Below are 18439 nucleotides of genomic sequence, written 5' to 3'. Positions count from 1 at the left end.
AGTTACTCCCTAAAAAGTAACTAATTAAGTTACTGCGTTACTTTTCATGGAAAGTAATGCGTTACGTTACTTTTGCGTTACTTTTTAAATCTGGGCAGGGCTTGCTTGTTTGTTTTTAAAATAAAAAGTTGTATTTTTGACAAATGTAAAGGCCTTTTCACACCAAAAGCCTCAGTCTTAGAAAAAAGTAAATTCTCGTCTGTACAGTAGACCACAGAAGAAAAAATGTCAACTCTTCAGAAATAAAATAAGGAAAACAAATGTTAGATTAGCTTGAGTAATTTTTGCTTATTAGTATGGATGAATTGGATCATCGAAGATCGGCAGCAAAGTCATTGGTTAATAAAATAGGATTAAACACATACAATTTGGAATACTTACCTCATGATTCACATAATAATCATAAAAAGAGCATGTAATGTTACATAAATCTTTTATTGACATTGGCTTTTGAACATTATCGTAAAAATGCAGGTTATAGAAAAGACGTGTGTGTGGTTTCTATAGCAACAGACTGTAAATATATTGCTTTGAATCTCTGTCTTTTTTAACATCGAGTCGTATATTCAGAGCATATCTATATTTACATTTGCAGATTACAACAACACCCCAAAATGTCGGTCTTCACACTGGCTTTCTGTGCTCCTGGGGACAACGGCAGGTCAAATCAGTTTCATCTATACTGAAAATAATCTGTTCTTTTACTTTTACAGCAAAAGACCAGCCAAAATCCACCAGGAACCTCAGTGTGTTTTACATCCACAGAAAACCTCAAAATAACTAGCTGTACTGAGTGAATCTCACAAAAAAACTGTCAAAAAAAAAAAAAAAGGTATATGTTCACATAAAGATAATTCATACTGCATTTTCACATAAATAAAATATTTTGTCATTTTCATGACATTCACCAAATTAAAAACCATATTAATTGTATAATAATTGTATACTATGCGCCATGACACTATTTGTGGTACTTAATATAATTTTGAATTATAATAAAAACAATATATACATTAAAAAAAAAGGGGGGGGGGAGAGCCATATTTTGCCCCAAATACATTTTTTAAAGTAAATAAATAAATAAATAATATTTAATAATGAACCATATGGATACAATATGTTAGAATTTGCTGCACTGAATTAAATTACAAAATAAAAGTAAAAAATTCCAAATAAAATCAAAATCATTAAAGTTAATTTAAATGTTTTACACTGTAATTATTTTTACAGATTTGCTGAATCAACTTAAAATTATTTGTTACCCCGCCACCTTACAATTTTAAATTCAGTCAAGTCAAAAAAAGTTTAGTTAACTTGAAATGTTAAGTTTTACTAAGTGACAATAAGATATTAAAGTTGATTTAACTTAATTTTAAGGCAGCCAGGAAACAAACACAGCTTTTAAGTTTAACAAACCAAATTTTTGTTTAGCCAACGCAAATATCTAAGTTGTCACTTAGCACTTAACATTTCAAGTTTACTAAACTTATTTGAGCTGACTAAACTTAAAATAGTTTGTTACCCTGCTGCCTTAAAATTTTCAGTTCAGTCAACTCAAATAAGTTTAGTGTATATATATAGTGTTGGAACAGGATGTTTTTCATTATTTATTTACTTATTATTCTTTGTGGTGAAATGTGTTCCCCTGACATTTTTTTGTGAGATTCATCAAAGCATCAGACAGCAAGCTTTGATCCCCATCTCTCTGTGAATGGCACACATTATGTCACAAAATAACACAAGTGCCATAGATATTTATATATATATATATATATAAGAAAAGCAGTGTGTGTTCAGTCACAGCACATTTAGGTGTGTGTCTGTGAATGAAATGTGGCAGTGGGGAAAACAGATGAAATTCAGGATCTGTAAAATCCTGGTACGTCTGCGGCCGAAAAACTCACGCTTTCCTGAGCTGGTCATTTAGAAACCCAGAACTCCCATTAAACATCAACAAATCGAGGTATCTGAACAGATGTATTCAACTTAGATTTGACATCAGATCCCATGTCAGGAGTTTTTTTTTTTTTTTTTTTTTTTTTTTCTCGGGGTTCGTAGCTGCAGCTAAAGGCTTTTATAAAACATTATTAAAATCTCCTCATATTGCAATGCTCTCCCATAATAGTGCTTGGCACAGAAACGAGTGTTTGCAAACGACATCTCTTTACATATATAAACGCATATCTACATTCTTACACGATAATGTACAAACAAAGATGTAAGTGCAAATACAATATGCATGCATGAGCTTCAGTACTGCGAAAAACTCCACGAAACGAACATCTTCAAGAGCCTCCATGACGAGGAAATAATACTGGCAGCTCACGGGAACGAGAAAAAGCTTCAGTCACTGCATGTCCAGGAAAAACCACTGGCTGAATGAGATCAAATATGGAATATTAAATAAAATAACCCTCAACGTGATCTCGTAATAACAGGATTGAGTAGAAAGCAGGTACTTGGCTCTATTTGACATCATCATGACCTTTGACACCAGTGTGTTTGTTTGTTCAGTCTCAGTTCACACTGTAGGGCCGGGCGATATGTCTTCTGTTTAAAAAATATCATTTATTTACAAAATGAAACAACATAGTGATGCTATTTGGCCATTAAGTTTGCGATTTTACCTAAGAAGTAAGTTTGATTCATTTCCATCCGTCTGTTTCAAGGAATCGATTCAAATGATTCAGTGATTTTTTTTTACTCTTGTTTATAAAATATAATATATTCATAAACTAAAGCAACATTGTGATGTTATTTGGCCATTAAGATGCCCATTTTTACCGAAGTACGTTTATTTCCATTAGTTCAAACTGTCTGTTTCAAGGAATCGATTCAAATGATTCAGTGATTCGTTCACTCTTGTGTTTATAAAATATCATATATTTAGCAATGTTGAAATGTTATTTGGCCATTAGGTTTATGATTTTAATTAAGAAGTAAGTTTGATTCATTTCCATCAGTTCAAACTGTCTGTTTCAATGAATCGATTCAAATGACTCAGTGATTCGTTCACTCTTGTGTTTATAAAATATCATATATTCAGCAACATTGAGATGTTATTTGGCCATTAAGTTTGTGATTTTACCTAACAAGCAAGTTTGATTCATTTCCATCAGTTCAAACTGTCTGTTTCAAGGAATCGATTCAAATGATTCAGTGATTTTTTTTACTCTTGTTTATAAAATATAATATATTCATAAACTAAAGCAACATTGTGATGTTATTTGGCCATTAAGATGCCCATTTTTACCGAAGTACGTTTATTTCCATTAGTTCAAACTGTCTGTTTCAAGGAATCGATTCAAATGATTCAGTGATTCGTTCACTCTTGTATTTATAAAATATCATATATTCAGCAACATTGAAATGTTATTTGGCCATTAGGTTTATGATTTTAATTAAGAAGTGAGTTTGATTCATTTCCATCAGTTCAAACTGTCTGTTTCAATGAATCGATTCAAATGACTCAGTGATTCGTTCACTCTTGTGTTTATAAAATATCATATATTCAGCAACATTGAAATGTTATTTGGCCATTAGGTTTATGAATTTAATTAAGAAGTAAGTTTGATTCATTTCCATCAGTTCAAACTGTCTGTTTCAATGAATCGATTCAAATGACTCAGTGATTCGTTCACTCTTGTGTTTATAAAATATCATATATTCAGCAATGTTGAAATGTTATTTGGCCATTAGGTTTATGATTTTAATTAAGAAGTAAGTTTGATTCATTTCCATTAGTTCAAACTGTCTGTTTCAAGGAATCGATTCAAATGATTCAGTGATTTGTTCACTCTTGTGTTTATAAAATATCATATATTCAGCAACATTGAGATGTTATTTGGCCATTAGGTTTATGATTTTAATTCAGAAGTAAGTTTGATTCATTTCCATTAGTTCAAACTGTCTGTTTCAAGGAATCGATTCAAATGATTCAGTGATTTGTTCACTCTTGTGTTTATAAAATATCATATATTCAGCAACATTGAGATGTTATTTGGCCATTAGGTTTATGATTTTAATTAAGAAGTAAGTTTGATTCATTTCCATCAGTTCAAACTGTCTGTTTCAATGAATCGATTCAAATGATTCAGTGATTCGTTCACTCTTGTGTTTATAAAATATCATATATTCAGCAACATTGAAATGTTATTTGGCCATTAGGTTTATGAATTTAATTAAGAAGTAAGTTTGATTCATTTCCATCAGTTCAAACTGTCTGTTTCAATGAATCGATTCAAATGACTCAGTGATTCGTTCACTCTTGTGTTTATAAAATATCATATATTCAGCAATGTTGAAATGTTATTTGGCCATTAGGTTTATGATTTTAATTAAGAAGTAAGTTTGATTCATTTCCATTAGTTCAAACTGTCTGTTTCAAGGAATCGATTCAAATGATTCAGTGATTTGTTCACTCTTGTGTTTATAAAATATCATATATTCAGCAACATTGAGATGTTATTTGGCCATTAGGTTTATGATTTTAATTAAGAAGTAAGTTTGATTCATTTCCATCAGTTCAAACTGTCTGTTTCAATGAATCGATTCAAATGATTCAGTGATTCGTTCACTCTTGTGTTTATAAAATATCATATATTCAGCAACATTGAAATGTTATTTGGCCATTAGGTTTATGAATTTAATTAAGAAGTAAGTTTGATTCATTTCCATCAGTTCAAACTGTCTGTTTCAATGAATCGATTCAAATGACTCAGTGATTCGTTCACTCTTGTGTTTATAAAATATCATATATTCAGCAATGTTGAAATGTTATTTGGCCATTAGGTTTATGATTTTAATTAAGAAGTAAGTTTGATTCATTTCCATTAGTTCAAACTGTCTGTTTCAAGGAATCGATTCAAATGATTCAGTGATTCGTTCACTCTTGTGTTTATAAAATATCATATATTCAGCAACATTGAAATGTTATTTGGCCATTAGGTTTATGATTTTAATTAAGAAGTAAGTTTGATTCATTTCCATCAGTTCAAACTGTCTGTTTCAATGAATCGATTCAAATGATTCAGTGATTCGTTCACTCTTGTATTTATAAAATATCATATATTCAGCAACATTGAAATGTTATTTGGCCATTAGGTTTATGATTTTAATTAAGAAGTGAGTTTGATTCATTTCCATCAGTTCAAACTGTCTGTTTCAATGAATCGATTCAAATGACTCAGTGATTCGTTCACTCTTGTGTTTATAAAATATCATATATTCAGCAACATTGAAATGTTATTTGGCCAATAGGTTTATGAATTTAATTAAGAAGTAAGTTTGATTCATTTACATCAGTTCAAACTGTCTGTTTCAATGAATCGATTCAAATGATTCAGGGATTCGTTGACTCTTGTGTTTATAAAATATCATATATTCCGCAACATAGTGATGTTATTTGGCCATTAGGTTTGTGATTTTACCTAACATGCAAGTTTGATTCATTTCCATCAGTTCAAAGTTCGCATTTTACATTTGTATTTGTGTTCAAAATCATATTTTCATGAACTGATGCAAGATTACGATGATTTTATTTGACCATGTTGTTTCTGGCTTGAACTTGAACTGCTTCAGTAGCAGTAGAATTTGATTCATTTTCATGAATCAGTTCAAACTGATTCAATGAATCAACTCAAATTATTGAATTATTTGTTTTCATTTGCTTAAGTGTTTTCAAAAAATCCTAAATTAATTACCTGAAGCAAGATTGTGGTCATTTTATTTTGCCGTCAAGTTTGTGATATGAACTTCAGAAGTTCAAACTGTCTGAACAATGAATCGATTCAAATGATTCAACGAGTTGATTGCGTGTTATATTTGCTTATGTTCACAAAATATAATGTATTTCATTTGGCCATTAAGTTTCTGTTTTGAACTTCAGTAGTTCAGTAGTGAATTGATTCAAATGATTCAGTAGTGAATTGATTCAAATGATTCAGTAGTGAATTGATTCAAATGAATCAGTAATTTGTTTGTGTTATTGTTTGTTTATAAAGTAAAAAACTGAAGCACGATTATGGTGATTTTGTTTCAGTAGTAACGCAATTAAGCTTGATTCGTTTCCATGAATCAGTTCGAACTGTCTGAACGATGAATCGATTCAAATGATTCAATGAGTTTTTTAGCTTGTTACATTTGCTCTTTTGTAATGTACAAAATATTATTTTTCATAAAGTGAAGCAAAATTGTAATGACATTAAGTTTCTGATTTTAACTTTAGTACTAAAATGCAAAATGCAAATTTGATTATTTCAACGAATCAGTTCAAACTGATTCAATACGTTTTTGTAAGTTTTAATATTGCTGTTTGTTTTGTTAAATTGGTTCTTGTGTTCACATGATTTTCAATCTTGCGTTAAACTCAACTGGTTGAAGTTACAGTTCCTCAGACTCAATAAATCAGCCTTTAAATCCAAATATATAAATATTAATATACTCTAAACATGGTCCAAAGGCTGAAAAATTAAGCAATAAAATTTAATATATTTTGTAAAATTAAAATAGCAACTTTAATACATTATTTTATATTGATATCGCCCAGCCCTATCAATCTGAAGTATTAAATTCCTATATAAATATGGTCCAGAGTGCTGGTAGAAGTTAAATAACATCGACAACTGCGTTTCAACAAAACGATGCTGAAAAAGTCGGACAGGAAAAAGCTTTCGTCGACCACCGATAATTGTTGTACATTAAGAAAGAAATGTTTTATCTTGGTTTCAGAACACAACCGGTGTGCTCAAGCGGACTGATTGGTTTGGCTGTGATGGAGCTCCTCAAGAGTCATTTGCTAAAGTGTTGGTTGAGTCTGAATGGGTCCAGCAGGTGGCGCTGTCTCTCAGACTCTGGGCTCCAGTCTGTGTGAGAGCTCAAACAGCGTCTGCTGATTGTCGATGATGTGAAGGTAATGGACGCTGGAGCGCACCTCAGGACTGTCACACGGAGGAAGCTCGTTTCCTGGGAAGAGGAGAAATCGATTGAGTTAATTGATAGCTCACCAAATGCTAAGGGATACTGTATATTTTATTGGAGCAGCAGCAGGAGAAGAGTCTGACCTGTCTGATCCGTCTGACAGTGGCGAATGAGTCGGACCGTATCGGCGATCATGTGCTGAAAACAAGATAGAAATATCATTAACACTGAGGATCTGAAGAGTGATGAGTGACAGCTGTCAATCACTGAAAAAACACTCACCAGCTTCTCAAAGTTCACCAGATTATCATGAAATGTCTTGTTCCCCTCATGGATGAACGTGATATCTGAAAAACAACGCAAATCACAACATTACAACACCCATGCCATCATTTCCTTTACATCAGGTGATCAATTACAGAATATAGTATGGAATATTTTATTTTTACAAGTTAATACAATTTAAACTGAAATAATAACAATTATTACATACATTTCTAATATATTAATAATATCTTATTAAACAAAAAAAAAATCAGGTTCAATAAAAGCAGCTTAACTTTTTATAGTAAAATAATAAAAACAGAATATTTTAATACAGCAATATTATTTTAATAAACAAAAATGATCAGTATCTATTATAAAAAGCAGTAATATTATGTTTCAAAAATATATAAAAAAAATATTTTATTTTTTACAAGTTAATAATAAAATATAAACTAAACTAATAACAATTATTAACACCTCATTATTTTAATAAACAAAAATGATTAGTATCTATAATAAAAATCAGTATTGTGTTTGAATAATATATATAAAAAAATTTTTTTTCACAATATCAACTAAAATAATAACAATTCTTACATACATTTGTAATATTTTAATACTATTTTATTAAAAATAATCAGGGTCAATAAAAGCTGCTTAACTTTTTATAGCAAAATAATAAAAACAGAATATTTTAATACAGAAATATTATTTTAATAAACAAAAATGATCAGAATCTATTATAAAAAGCAGTAATATTTTGTTTCAAAAATATATAAAAAATATTTTATTTTTTACAAGTTAATAATACAATATAAACTAAACTAATAACAATTATTAACACCTCATTATTTTAATAAACAAAAATGATTAGTATCTATAATAAAAATCAGTATTGTGTTTCAATAATATATAAAAAATTATTTTATTTTCACAATATCAACTAAAATAATAACAATTATTACATACATTTGTAATATATTAATACTATTTTATTAAACAAAAATAATCAGTGTAAAACAATAAAATATTAATACATCAATATTATTATAGTAAAAATGATCAGCAGTATTATTATTGTTTAATAATAATATATAACCTAAAATATTTTTATAGTAAAATATAAAACAAAAATAAAATATTTTAATACATAAATATTATTTTCATACATGTTTAATATATTAATATTATTTAATTAAACAATATTATAATGTATCTGTCATTAAAAGCAGCATTATATTTTAATAGTAAAATATAAACCTAAATAATAATTTTGAAGTATTTTAAAACCCAAATATTATTTTAATAAACATAAATGATCAGTATCTATCATAAAATCAGCATGATTTTATTTTTAAAAATAATACATAAACTAAAATTATTTGAATAGTAAAATATAAACTAAAATAATCCAAATAAAATATTTTAATACATAAATATAATTTGATACATCTGTCATATATTTGTATTATTTCATTAAACAAAAATGATAGTAAAATATAAACCTAAATAATATTCAATTATTTTAATACAGAAATATTATTTTAATTAAAAAAAAATGATTAGTATCTATCATAAAAATCATTATTATTTTATTTCAATAATATATAAAAAATATTGTATTACTTTATAATATATCAATATTATTTTATTAAACTTAAGAATAACCCATATCTGTAATGAAAGAAACAATATTATATTTTAACAATAAAATATAAACTAAAAAATAACAAAATAATTTATATTATTAAAATATCAATTCATTAAACATGAATAATCTTTCATAAAAAAATAAATTATTACAGTATTTTTAATATCACTATTATGTAACAATCACTATGTGTCATAAAAATGCATTGTAATTTTAAAAAAAAAAATATAAAGCAAAATAAAAAAAATTAAAATAAAGCATTGAGTATTTTTAACACATCAATATTGATCCATTAAACAAATTTGAATAATCATATATTTTAGTGATAAACATATATTAAATATTATTACTGTTGTTTTCAAAAGCTATTTTAATATTTGTAAAATCTTCTTTGTCAAAAACTGTGTCATAAAATGCATTGTTGTTATTTTTAATAAAATCTACAAAAAATAAATATTTTATTCTTTTTAATATATTACTATTATTTTATTAAGAATAATCAGTATCAGTAACAGTATTAGTTGATCAAAGCAGAACTGCAGAAAAAGTTACAATTTATAATATCAATATTATTTTATTAAACATAACCTATATGTGTCATAAAATCAGTATTATATTTCAACAATACAATACAGACTAAAACAATAAAAATGCTATATTTTTTATTTTTATTTTTAATATATCAATATAATTTTATTAAACATAAAATTACTAAAAAAAATATTTTCTATTTTTTTAAACAAAAATAATAAAATAAAATGTTATATTGTATATAAAAAAATATCAATATTGTTTTAATAAACTTAAGGAATAACCCATATCTGTCATAAAAAGCAGTATTATCAGTATTTAGGAACTTTCCGTACGTCTGAACTGTTTTTATTAATTTTAAATTAATTTTTAAATAATTTAAAAAAGTTTAAATTCCTTGTTTTTATTGTTGAGATTATTTGTTATGACTATTTTAATATTTTTATATATCAATAGCATTTTAATAAACAGAAGATTAATCAGCATCTGTCATAAAAAGCAGTATTATAATATTTTAATACTGAAATAATACAATTTAATGTTGTATCTTTGAAATATCAATATTATATATTAAACATGATAAAGACAAATATAAACTTAAACATAATAATAAACTATAAAGTGAAACTAAATAGTATCTGATGTAACGAAGTGGGCATTTACAGTACCTTTGAGCAGCAGAGGCATGAAGGGTATTTTGGGCGGCTTCATTTTCTTGAAAGCGTCTCTGTAGGCTTTGTGATTCATGGAAGGATCCTGAGAGAGAAGTCAAAAATCAGGTCAATCTCTTTACTGACTGATGTGCATTTCATAAAATCAACTCTGTTTGTATTTGAATACTGTTTTATGCTCTTTATAGACAGGGTTTGACTTACTGTCAACAGCTCCAGCTCAGAGAAAAGCTTCTTGAACTTTCCAGGAACTTTCTGCAGGAACGAGACAGACAGAAACTTGTTGATTTTTTGTTGACTTGTTGAAGTACATAACGTTACGTGAATATTCACAAGCTGTTTTATTTACGGTATAAATGCTTGGAAATAATATTTAACGTTTTCAAGTCCATTCATTATTTGTAGCACGCAAATTTCAGCCTATAAATTCCGTCAATTTTATAATAAAATACAAACAATAAATCTGTTTTTACATTCTTTAATTTGTAGTGAGATAACTATATTCGCGGCATGTGAATCAATGACCTTTTTCCTTTTTAATATTTGCAGCATGAAATAAACATGAAAAATATTTGAATGCATTATAAACACAATGTATCATGAAATCGATCAACGGGGTTTAAAAAAACGTCAATACAACATCTTGTGAATAAGTCTTAATAATAGTAACATACCATTTAGTCTAGCTCAGGAAAGGCAATAACTTTGCCAACATTTGTTTTTTTTTTTTTTTCATAAATCAGCCAGTTCAACTGAGTTGAAACCATTTTTATTTGTGTTTTTTTATGTTAAATGTGAAGACAGGTTTGATGCCACATACTTTTTTGCGGGGGCGGAGTCGGGGAAATTTTCACATTAACTTCATGCAATATAACTTGATTTTATTACATGAATGCTTTCGTTTAAAAGTTGTCATTTAAAGAGTTTCAGATCATTTTTGTGAAGCACTCCTCAAGACAGAGACGGCAGAAAGCACGTTTGTTATCTTTTTAGCAATTTTACAGAAGCACAATGTTTTGTTGATATTGTGAATGCACAAAAATAAAAATAAATCCTTTTGCAGTTCTGAATGATGTCTTTTACCTTTATAAGCCAAAATGATGGCGTATTTTAGGTTTCCACTATTATTAACACACAAAAAAAAAAAATGCCAGTGATTGCGCTGGTGCTTCATGTCCTGCAAATCGCGCTTTAGCTTTGACTCTCCACACAAACGATTGGATATGCATCTAACAGCACACATTTATCTAGGTTAAATGTTCCTAATTATAATATGTGACCCTGGAGCACAAAACCAGTCTTAAGTCGCTGGGGTATATTTGTAGCAATAGCCAAAAATACATTGCATGGGTCAAAATTTTTGATTTTTCTTTTATGCCAAAAATCATTAAGAAATTAAGTAAAGTTCATGTTCCATGAAGATTTTTTGTAAAATTCCTACTGTAAACATATCAAAATGTAATTTTTGATTTGTAATATGCATTGTTAAGAACCTAATTTGGACAACTTTAAAGGTGATTTTCTCAGTCTTTTTGATTTTTTTGCATCCTCAGATTCCAGATTTTCAAATAGATGTATCTCGGCCAAATATTGTCCTATCCTAACAAACCATACATCAATAGAAAGCTTATTTATTGAGCTTTCATATGATGTATAAATCTCAGTTTTGTCAAATTTAACCTTATGACTGGTTTTGTGGTCCAGGGTCACATATTGTCAAATGCATCAAGTGTTTTATGTCTATAGATTTTATTTTTGGGCAAGTGGTGTTGATTTGAGAAGGCTAAATTGATCAAACATGCTCAACTCATTGCCGCTGGCCGCTTGGTCTTTAATTTCAAAAACAAAAGCTTGAATTTAACAAACATAAAATGTTTCACACATATTGCTAAATTAACTTTTTACCTCCCAGGTCTGGTTGAGGCGGCTAACAGCGGCCGTGTTTAAGCCCATGATGATGGCGAACGAGGAGTTGAGGTTCCTCTGCGCTTTACAGCTGAAACACAAACACAAACACACTCAGTAAATCATCATTAGCAGAGAGCCTGACTGATGGGACACCCACAGTCTCTTCACTGGACATCATGGAGTTAAATCTATGCCTAATATCTTAAATACCCTCATTCAGTGAGTCTCTAAAGAGCAACTAGTCAAGTGTAATTGTGGGTAATTACTTGAGCTTTTAAATAACAGTCATTCATTCCCCAGTGAGAAACAATTAGACATGATCTAAAAAAACTATTTATGACCATTCAGATAACAAAACAACCTTGCAAAAATAACAATTGCAACAATAATAAATAATTTTTCATTTACATGTACATATATATTTGCAAAATGAAAATTGTTCTTGTTATTGCATTTTAAATTTTTTAGATTTATTCTTTTAGATAGACTTTTTTTAAAGATATGAATATTATATTATATTTTTTATTATTTTTAATATTTTTAATTAGTTTTAATATATTATATTATTATATTTTAGTTTTATATCTAAAAATACTTTTTCTATTATAATATTGTTCATTATTATTTCTTTTAATTTTAATGTTTTCTATTAGTATATATTTTTATGTTTTCCATACATTTTTAATGAAAACTGTTCATTATTATTTCTTTTAATTCTATTATAAATTTAAATATTTTATCATATATTTTCTTTTTAATATATAATAAATAAATAAAATTCTATTACAATATTTTCTATTTACATTTATCAAAACTATAATAATTAAAAAATATAAGAAATGTATATTTGCTAAATGAAACTTGATTATTGTTATTTTTTAGATATTTTATTTTTTAAATACATGAATATTATTATATTTTATTTTTAATAAATTATATATTTGTTTTGATATATTTTTATATATACAAATTTTTATTCGTTCTATTATAATAATGTTCATTAATTTTATTATATATTTTAATATTTTTGTCATAAATTTTATTTTTAATATATATAATAAATAAATATTTTTTCTATTATAATATTTCATTTACACTGATCAAAAATATAACTATAATAATTTTAATTTGCAAAATGAAAATTGTTAATTATTATTACTTTAAATTCTATTATTATATAATTTCATATTTTTATCATATATTTTATTTTAATATATCATTATTATATTAATATATATTTTTTTCTATTATTATATTTAATTTTCATTTATCAAAAATTTAATAATCAAAGATATATAATAAATTTATATTTGTAAAATGAAAGCTGTTCATTATTATTTCTTTTAATTCCATTATTATAAATGTTAATATTTTTTATCATATAATGTCTTTAATAATAATTATTAATTAGTAAATAAATCGTTTTTTCTATTGTAATATTTCACTTACATTTATCAAAAATATAAAACTTTTTATATATTTGACCCTGGACCACAAAACCAGTTATAAGGTTAAATTTTACAAAACGGAGATGTTTACATCATATGAAAGCTCAATAAATAAGCTTTCTGTTGATATGTGGTTTGTTAGGATAGGACAATATTTGGCTGAGATACAACTATTTGAAAATCTGAAATCTAAGGGTGCAAAAAATCAAAATACTGAAAAAATCACCTTTAAAGTTGTCCAAATTAAGTTCTTAACAATGCATATTACTAAGCAAAAATTACATTTTGATATATTTATAGTAGGAATTTTACAGAAATCTTCATGGAACATGATCTTTACTTAATTTCTTAATGATTTTTGGCATAAAAGAAAAATCAATAATTTTGACCCATACAATGTATTTTTGGCTATTGCTACAAATATACCCCAGCGACTTAAGACTGCTTTTATGGTCCAGGGTCACATATATATAATACATTTATTCTTTTTTATATTCTAATATATTTAATTTACATCAAAAATATATAACACATTTATATTTGCAAAATGAAAATGGTTTATTATATTTGTATATTTTTTCTATGATTATATATTTTAATATTGTTTTATTTTATATATAAATGTATTATTTATTATATTCTTATATATTTCATTTACATTTATCAAAAATATAATTATTATTAATTTTAATTCTATTTTAATATTTTCATCATATATTTTATTTTTAATATATAATAAATATGTTTTTATATATTTTAATATTTCATTTACATTTATCAAAACTATAATAATTAAAAAATATAAGAAATGTATATTTGCAAAATGAAACTTGATTATTGTTATTTTTTAGATATTTTATTTTTTAAATACATGAATATTATTATATTTTATTTTTAATAAATTATATATTTGTTTTAATATATTTTTATATATACAATTTTTTATTCGTTCTATTATAATATTGTTCATCATTATTTCTTTTAATTTTATTATATATTTTAGTATTTTTGTCATAAATTTTATTTTTAATATATATAATAAATAAATATTTTTTCTATTATAATATTTCATTTACACTGATCAAAATATAACTATAATAATTTTAATTTGCAAAATGAAAATTGTTAATTATTATTACTTTAAAAATATATAATAATCAAAAATATATAATAAATGCATATTTGCAAAGTGAAAATTGTTATTGCATTTTAACATTTTTAGATTTTTTTTTTTTATAATAATATTATTTCATTAAACATAATAATAGTCAGTAACAGTACTGGTTGATCAAAGCCAAACTGTGTATTCAGATTAATAAAACAGTCTGCTTTTAATATAAGTCCTGATGTTTCAGCGGCTGAGACTCACTGCGCAGCGATCTTGATGAACTTCTTGAGGAGCTGCACTCGTTTTCCGAGCGAAGGGCAGAGCAGCACCTCAGACATCACCCACTGCTGAACCTCATTACAGCGCTGCAGCAGGAACTCCAGCGCCACCGTGTGGCCACTGCTCGCCTGACGACTGAACGTGTAGAAGATCAGCTCTTGCTGTGACACAGAAGAAAGACTGAGGTCAGTAATGTTTGTATTTAAAGAAATTAAGGATGCATTACAATTGATCAAAAGTGACAGTAAAGACATTTACATAGTTATAGCAAATTTCTATTTCAAATAAATGCTGTTTTTTTTTGTTTTTGCTTTTTTTTTTATCAGTGAATCCTAAAAAATAAAGTTTCCACAAAGTTTTTAACATTGATAATATTCAGAAATTATTCTGAGCAGCAAATCAGCATATTAGATTTCTGAAGGATCATGTGACACTGAAGACTAGAGTAATGATGCTGAAAATCCAGCTTTATGTTACAAGTATAAATTACAGTTGAACAGATATTCATGAAGAAAACCAGCTGTTTTAAATTATAAAATGTTTTACAATTTTTACAGCATTTTTGATGAGCAAAAGAGACTTTTTCAAAAACGCATTTACATAAACCAAACTTTTTAACTTTAGTGTATATTCTACAAATATTTTAGAAACTTTTCATTTTAGTTATGGGAAAGTTTTGTGTGAGAACAAACAATGTTAGACATTTCTTCTTTAAAGAAATGTAATATTACTAAATCATCTTAATTACTAAAACATTGTTCTATTATTTTTCTATTATTATATTTTATTGACATTTATATTTTTTATATTAAAAAATCTAAATGTATATATAATAAATTTATAAAATGTTATATAATTATTACATATAATAAATGTATTTGCAAAACAAAATTGCGCTTATAATGTGTTTTATTTTTTCCTGAATATATTATTTACATTTAAGTTAATTTTATTTTTAATGTCATATTTTACTTTTTATATATAACGAATGCATATTTGCAAAAAGGAAAAAAAGATCTCTATTATTACTTTTACATGTTTTAATATTTTTTTATCATGTTTTATTTTTATATATAATAATGAAATGTATATTTTCTATTACATTTCATTCACATTTATGAAAAATATAATAATCGAAAATATATAATAGATTAATATTTACAAAATTAAAATTGTTCCTTGCTGCATTGTGAAAACAGTTATTTTATTATATATTTTAATATTTTTATCATATATTTTATTTTTATATAACATTTTTTCCTATTATAATATTTAATATTTATAAAAAAATATCAAAAATATATTATAAATTAATATTTACAGAATGAGAACTGTTTACTGTATAATATTTTTATCATACATTTTAATTTTTTATATATAATAAATACATTATTTTCTATTATAATATTTAATTTACATTTATCAAAAATATAATAGTCAAAAATATATCATTCATTTATATTTGCAAAATCATATATTTTATATTTTATATATAGTAAATGCATATTTGATAAAAAAAATCTCTTTACATTTTTGCATAATTTTACATAATTTTCATAATAAGCATGTTTTCCCCAAAATTCTCATATATATTCTCAAAAAAGTCTATATATATATATATATATATATATATATATATATATATATATATATATATATATATATATATATATATATATATATATATATAACAGTATAATATAATATTATATAACATATTTGATAATTTTTCTATTACACATTATTTTTTATGTTTTTAGTTCATTTTTTCTGTATTTATTTACATTTATTTATTTAAATATAGTTCTATTATTACACCTTATTTGTTCAGTTATATTATTATATTAGTTTATTTACATATTTTATTTTATCAAAAAGCTAAACAGCTTATAATAAATCTATATTTAATAAAAATGAAATTAGTTCATTTTTCTATTATATTGATATTGTCAAAGAAAACTGTTATAATTTCACATTATTTTTATAATAAGCATGTTTAACCCGAAATTCTCATCAACGTATTAAAAAAATCATATTAGATATAAAATATAAATTGTATAACACACATCAAAAAGCTAAAAAATCGTTTACAATAAAGTTATATTCACATCTTTATGCAAATACACATCATTTGTCATTTAGAAATTTTAATCTTTTTAATATAATAAAATATAAACTTAAAATTGAACATCGCAATATAACATTTTCACATGCAAATAGGCAATACATTTGTATTTTTTTTAGTATAACAACACATGAATGTAAATGGAATATAAATAAATATAAAATATAAATGTAATTGTTTCATCCTCTGTTGTAAAAATCAAATAGAAAGCAAACTGACAGGTTGTAAATATGTTAGTTTTTTCATTTCTGCTTATGATTTTACATTTACAGCAGTATCTGAGAAGCTTTACCTCGTGGATGGAGTTGAAAAGACTCCAGTCGAAGTTTGTCAGAGCCACGGCCACGTCCCACGTGTTGATGCCCAGCAGTCTGACGGGCTTCTGTCCCAACTCTGGACATTCAGTCAGCGGCGGCTGAGACACACAAACACCGTTATCAGCATTTCAAGTCATTTCTAACAGAACCAAACCCACAAATGAACACATTATGCTAGTCTGTCATACCAGGATCTCGTTGAGGTCTCTCCGACAGGCGATGAGTCTGCTGGGCGGCACCAGAGACTCCGAGTAAATACTGTCATGTGGCTGAAGAACGCGCTTCTCTGTGAGACGGAATAAAGAGAGAGAGAGAGAGAGAGTGAGTGACCATGAATTAGAAATAGAAAAAGGAAGACGCAAAAAAACATGGATTCCTAGAGAACAGCGAATGTGTAAACACTGTAACTCCAGTCAAATAGAGGATGAGAAACACTTTCTTCTTGTCTGCCCCAAATACACCACTACAAGGCTAATCTTCTTTCCACAATTTGAAGCACTGAATTGTTCATTTTTGTCTCTAAATGACTCAGAGAAATTACATTATATACTCGGAGAGGATGATGTGGCAGTCAAACTAGCTGCAAAATATGTATATACTATACACACCATACGAAATGGTTAATTAATTATATTTAATTTCACATATTGTTCACTATATATTTGTCATTATTATAATTAATATTAGAAATACTGTCTGCTGTTTTTACGTTTATTTATTGTATTTAATATAGGGCTGTGAAACGATTAATCGCGATTAATCGCATCCACAATAAAAGTTTTTGTTAACATACTAAATGTGTGTTTACTGTGTATATTTATTATGTATATATATAAATACACACACATTATGTATAGACTTTAAAAATACTTATATGTGTGGATAGTTATATTTGTATTTAATTTAGATTATATACAGAATTATAAGTATTTTATATATAAATCTAAAACAGTTTTCTTTAATATACATGTTTGTGTGCGTATTTATACATACATTATATATACACACCGTACACACACATACAGTATGTAATCATAAACTTTTATTTTGGATGCGATTAATCGCGATTAATCGTTTCACAGCCCTAATTTAATATATTTTCTCTGATTTATTGTCTGTTTTTTTTTTTTACCTTGAAGTCATGATACCCTGTATATAAAATGCTTTGGCAATACTGTATCAAATGTCATGCCAATAAAGCTACTTGAACTGAACT

The 18439-nt window shown here is 26.0% G+C and overlaps 1 protein-coding gene across 1 annotated transcript; it reads right to left on the bottom strand.

Annotated features, from left to right (window-relative positions):
* Nucleotides 1–416: 416 nt before the first annotated feature.
* Nucleotides 417–17834, bottom strand: LOC141289423 (rap guanine nucleotide exchange factor 5-like). The gene is made up of 10 exons (XM_073821521.1): nucleotides 17774–17834; nucleotides 17412–17509; nucleotides 17199–17321; nucleotides 14764–14942; nucleotides 11944–12034; nucleotides 10243–10293; nucleotides 10036–10123; nucleotides 7201–7265; nucleotides 7062–7116; nucleotides 417–6963 (listed from the first exon to the last, which is right to left on the bottom strand). The coding sequence occupies exons 1-10, from the start codon at nucleotides 17832–17834 to the stop codon at nucleotides 6845–6847; spliced, it is 930 nt and encodes a 309-aa protein (XP_073677622.1). The 3' UTR covers nucleotides 417–6844.
* Nucleotides 17835–18439: the final 605 nt, after the last annotated feature.

The sequence above is a fragment of the Garra rufa genome, chromosome 17 (genome assembly GCF_049309525.1).
Source record: "Garra rufa chromosome 17, GarRuf1.0, whole genome shotgun sequence".
Lineage (NCBI taxonomy): Eukaryota > Metazoa > Chordata > Actinopteri > Cypriniformes > Cyprinidae > Garra > Garra rufa.
Note: the sequence above shows the minus strand (reverse complement) of the source record. Positions and strands in the feature narration are given on the sequence as shown.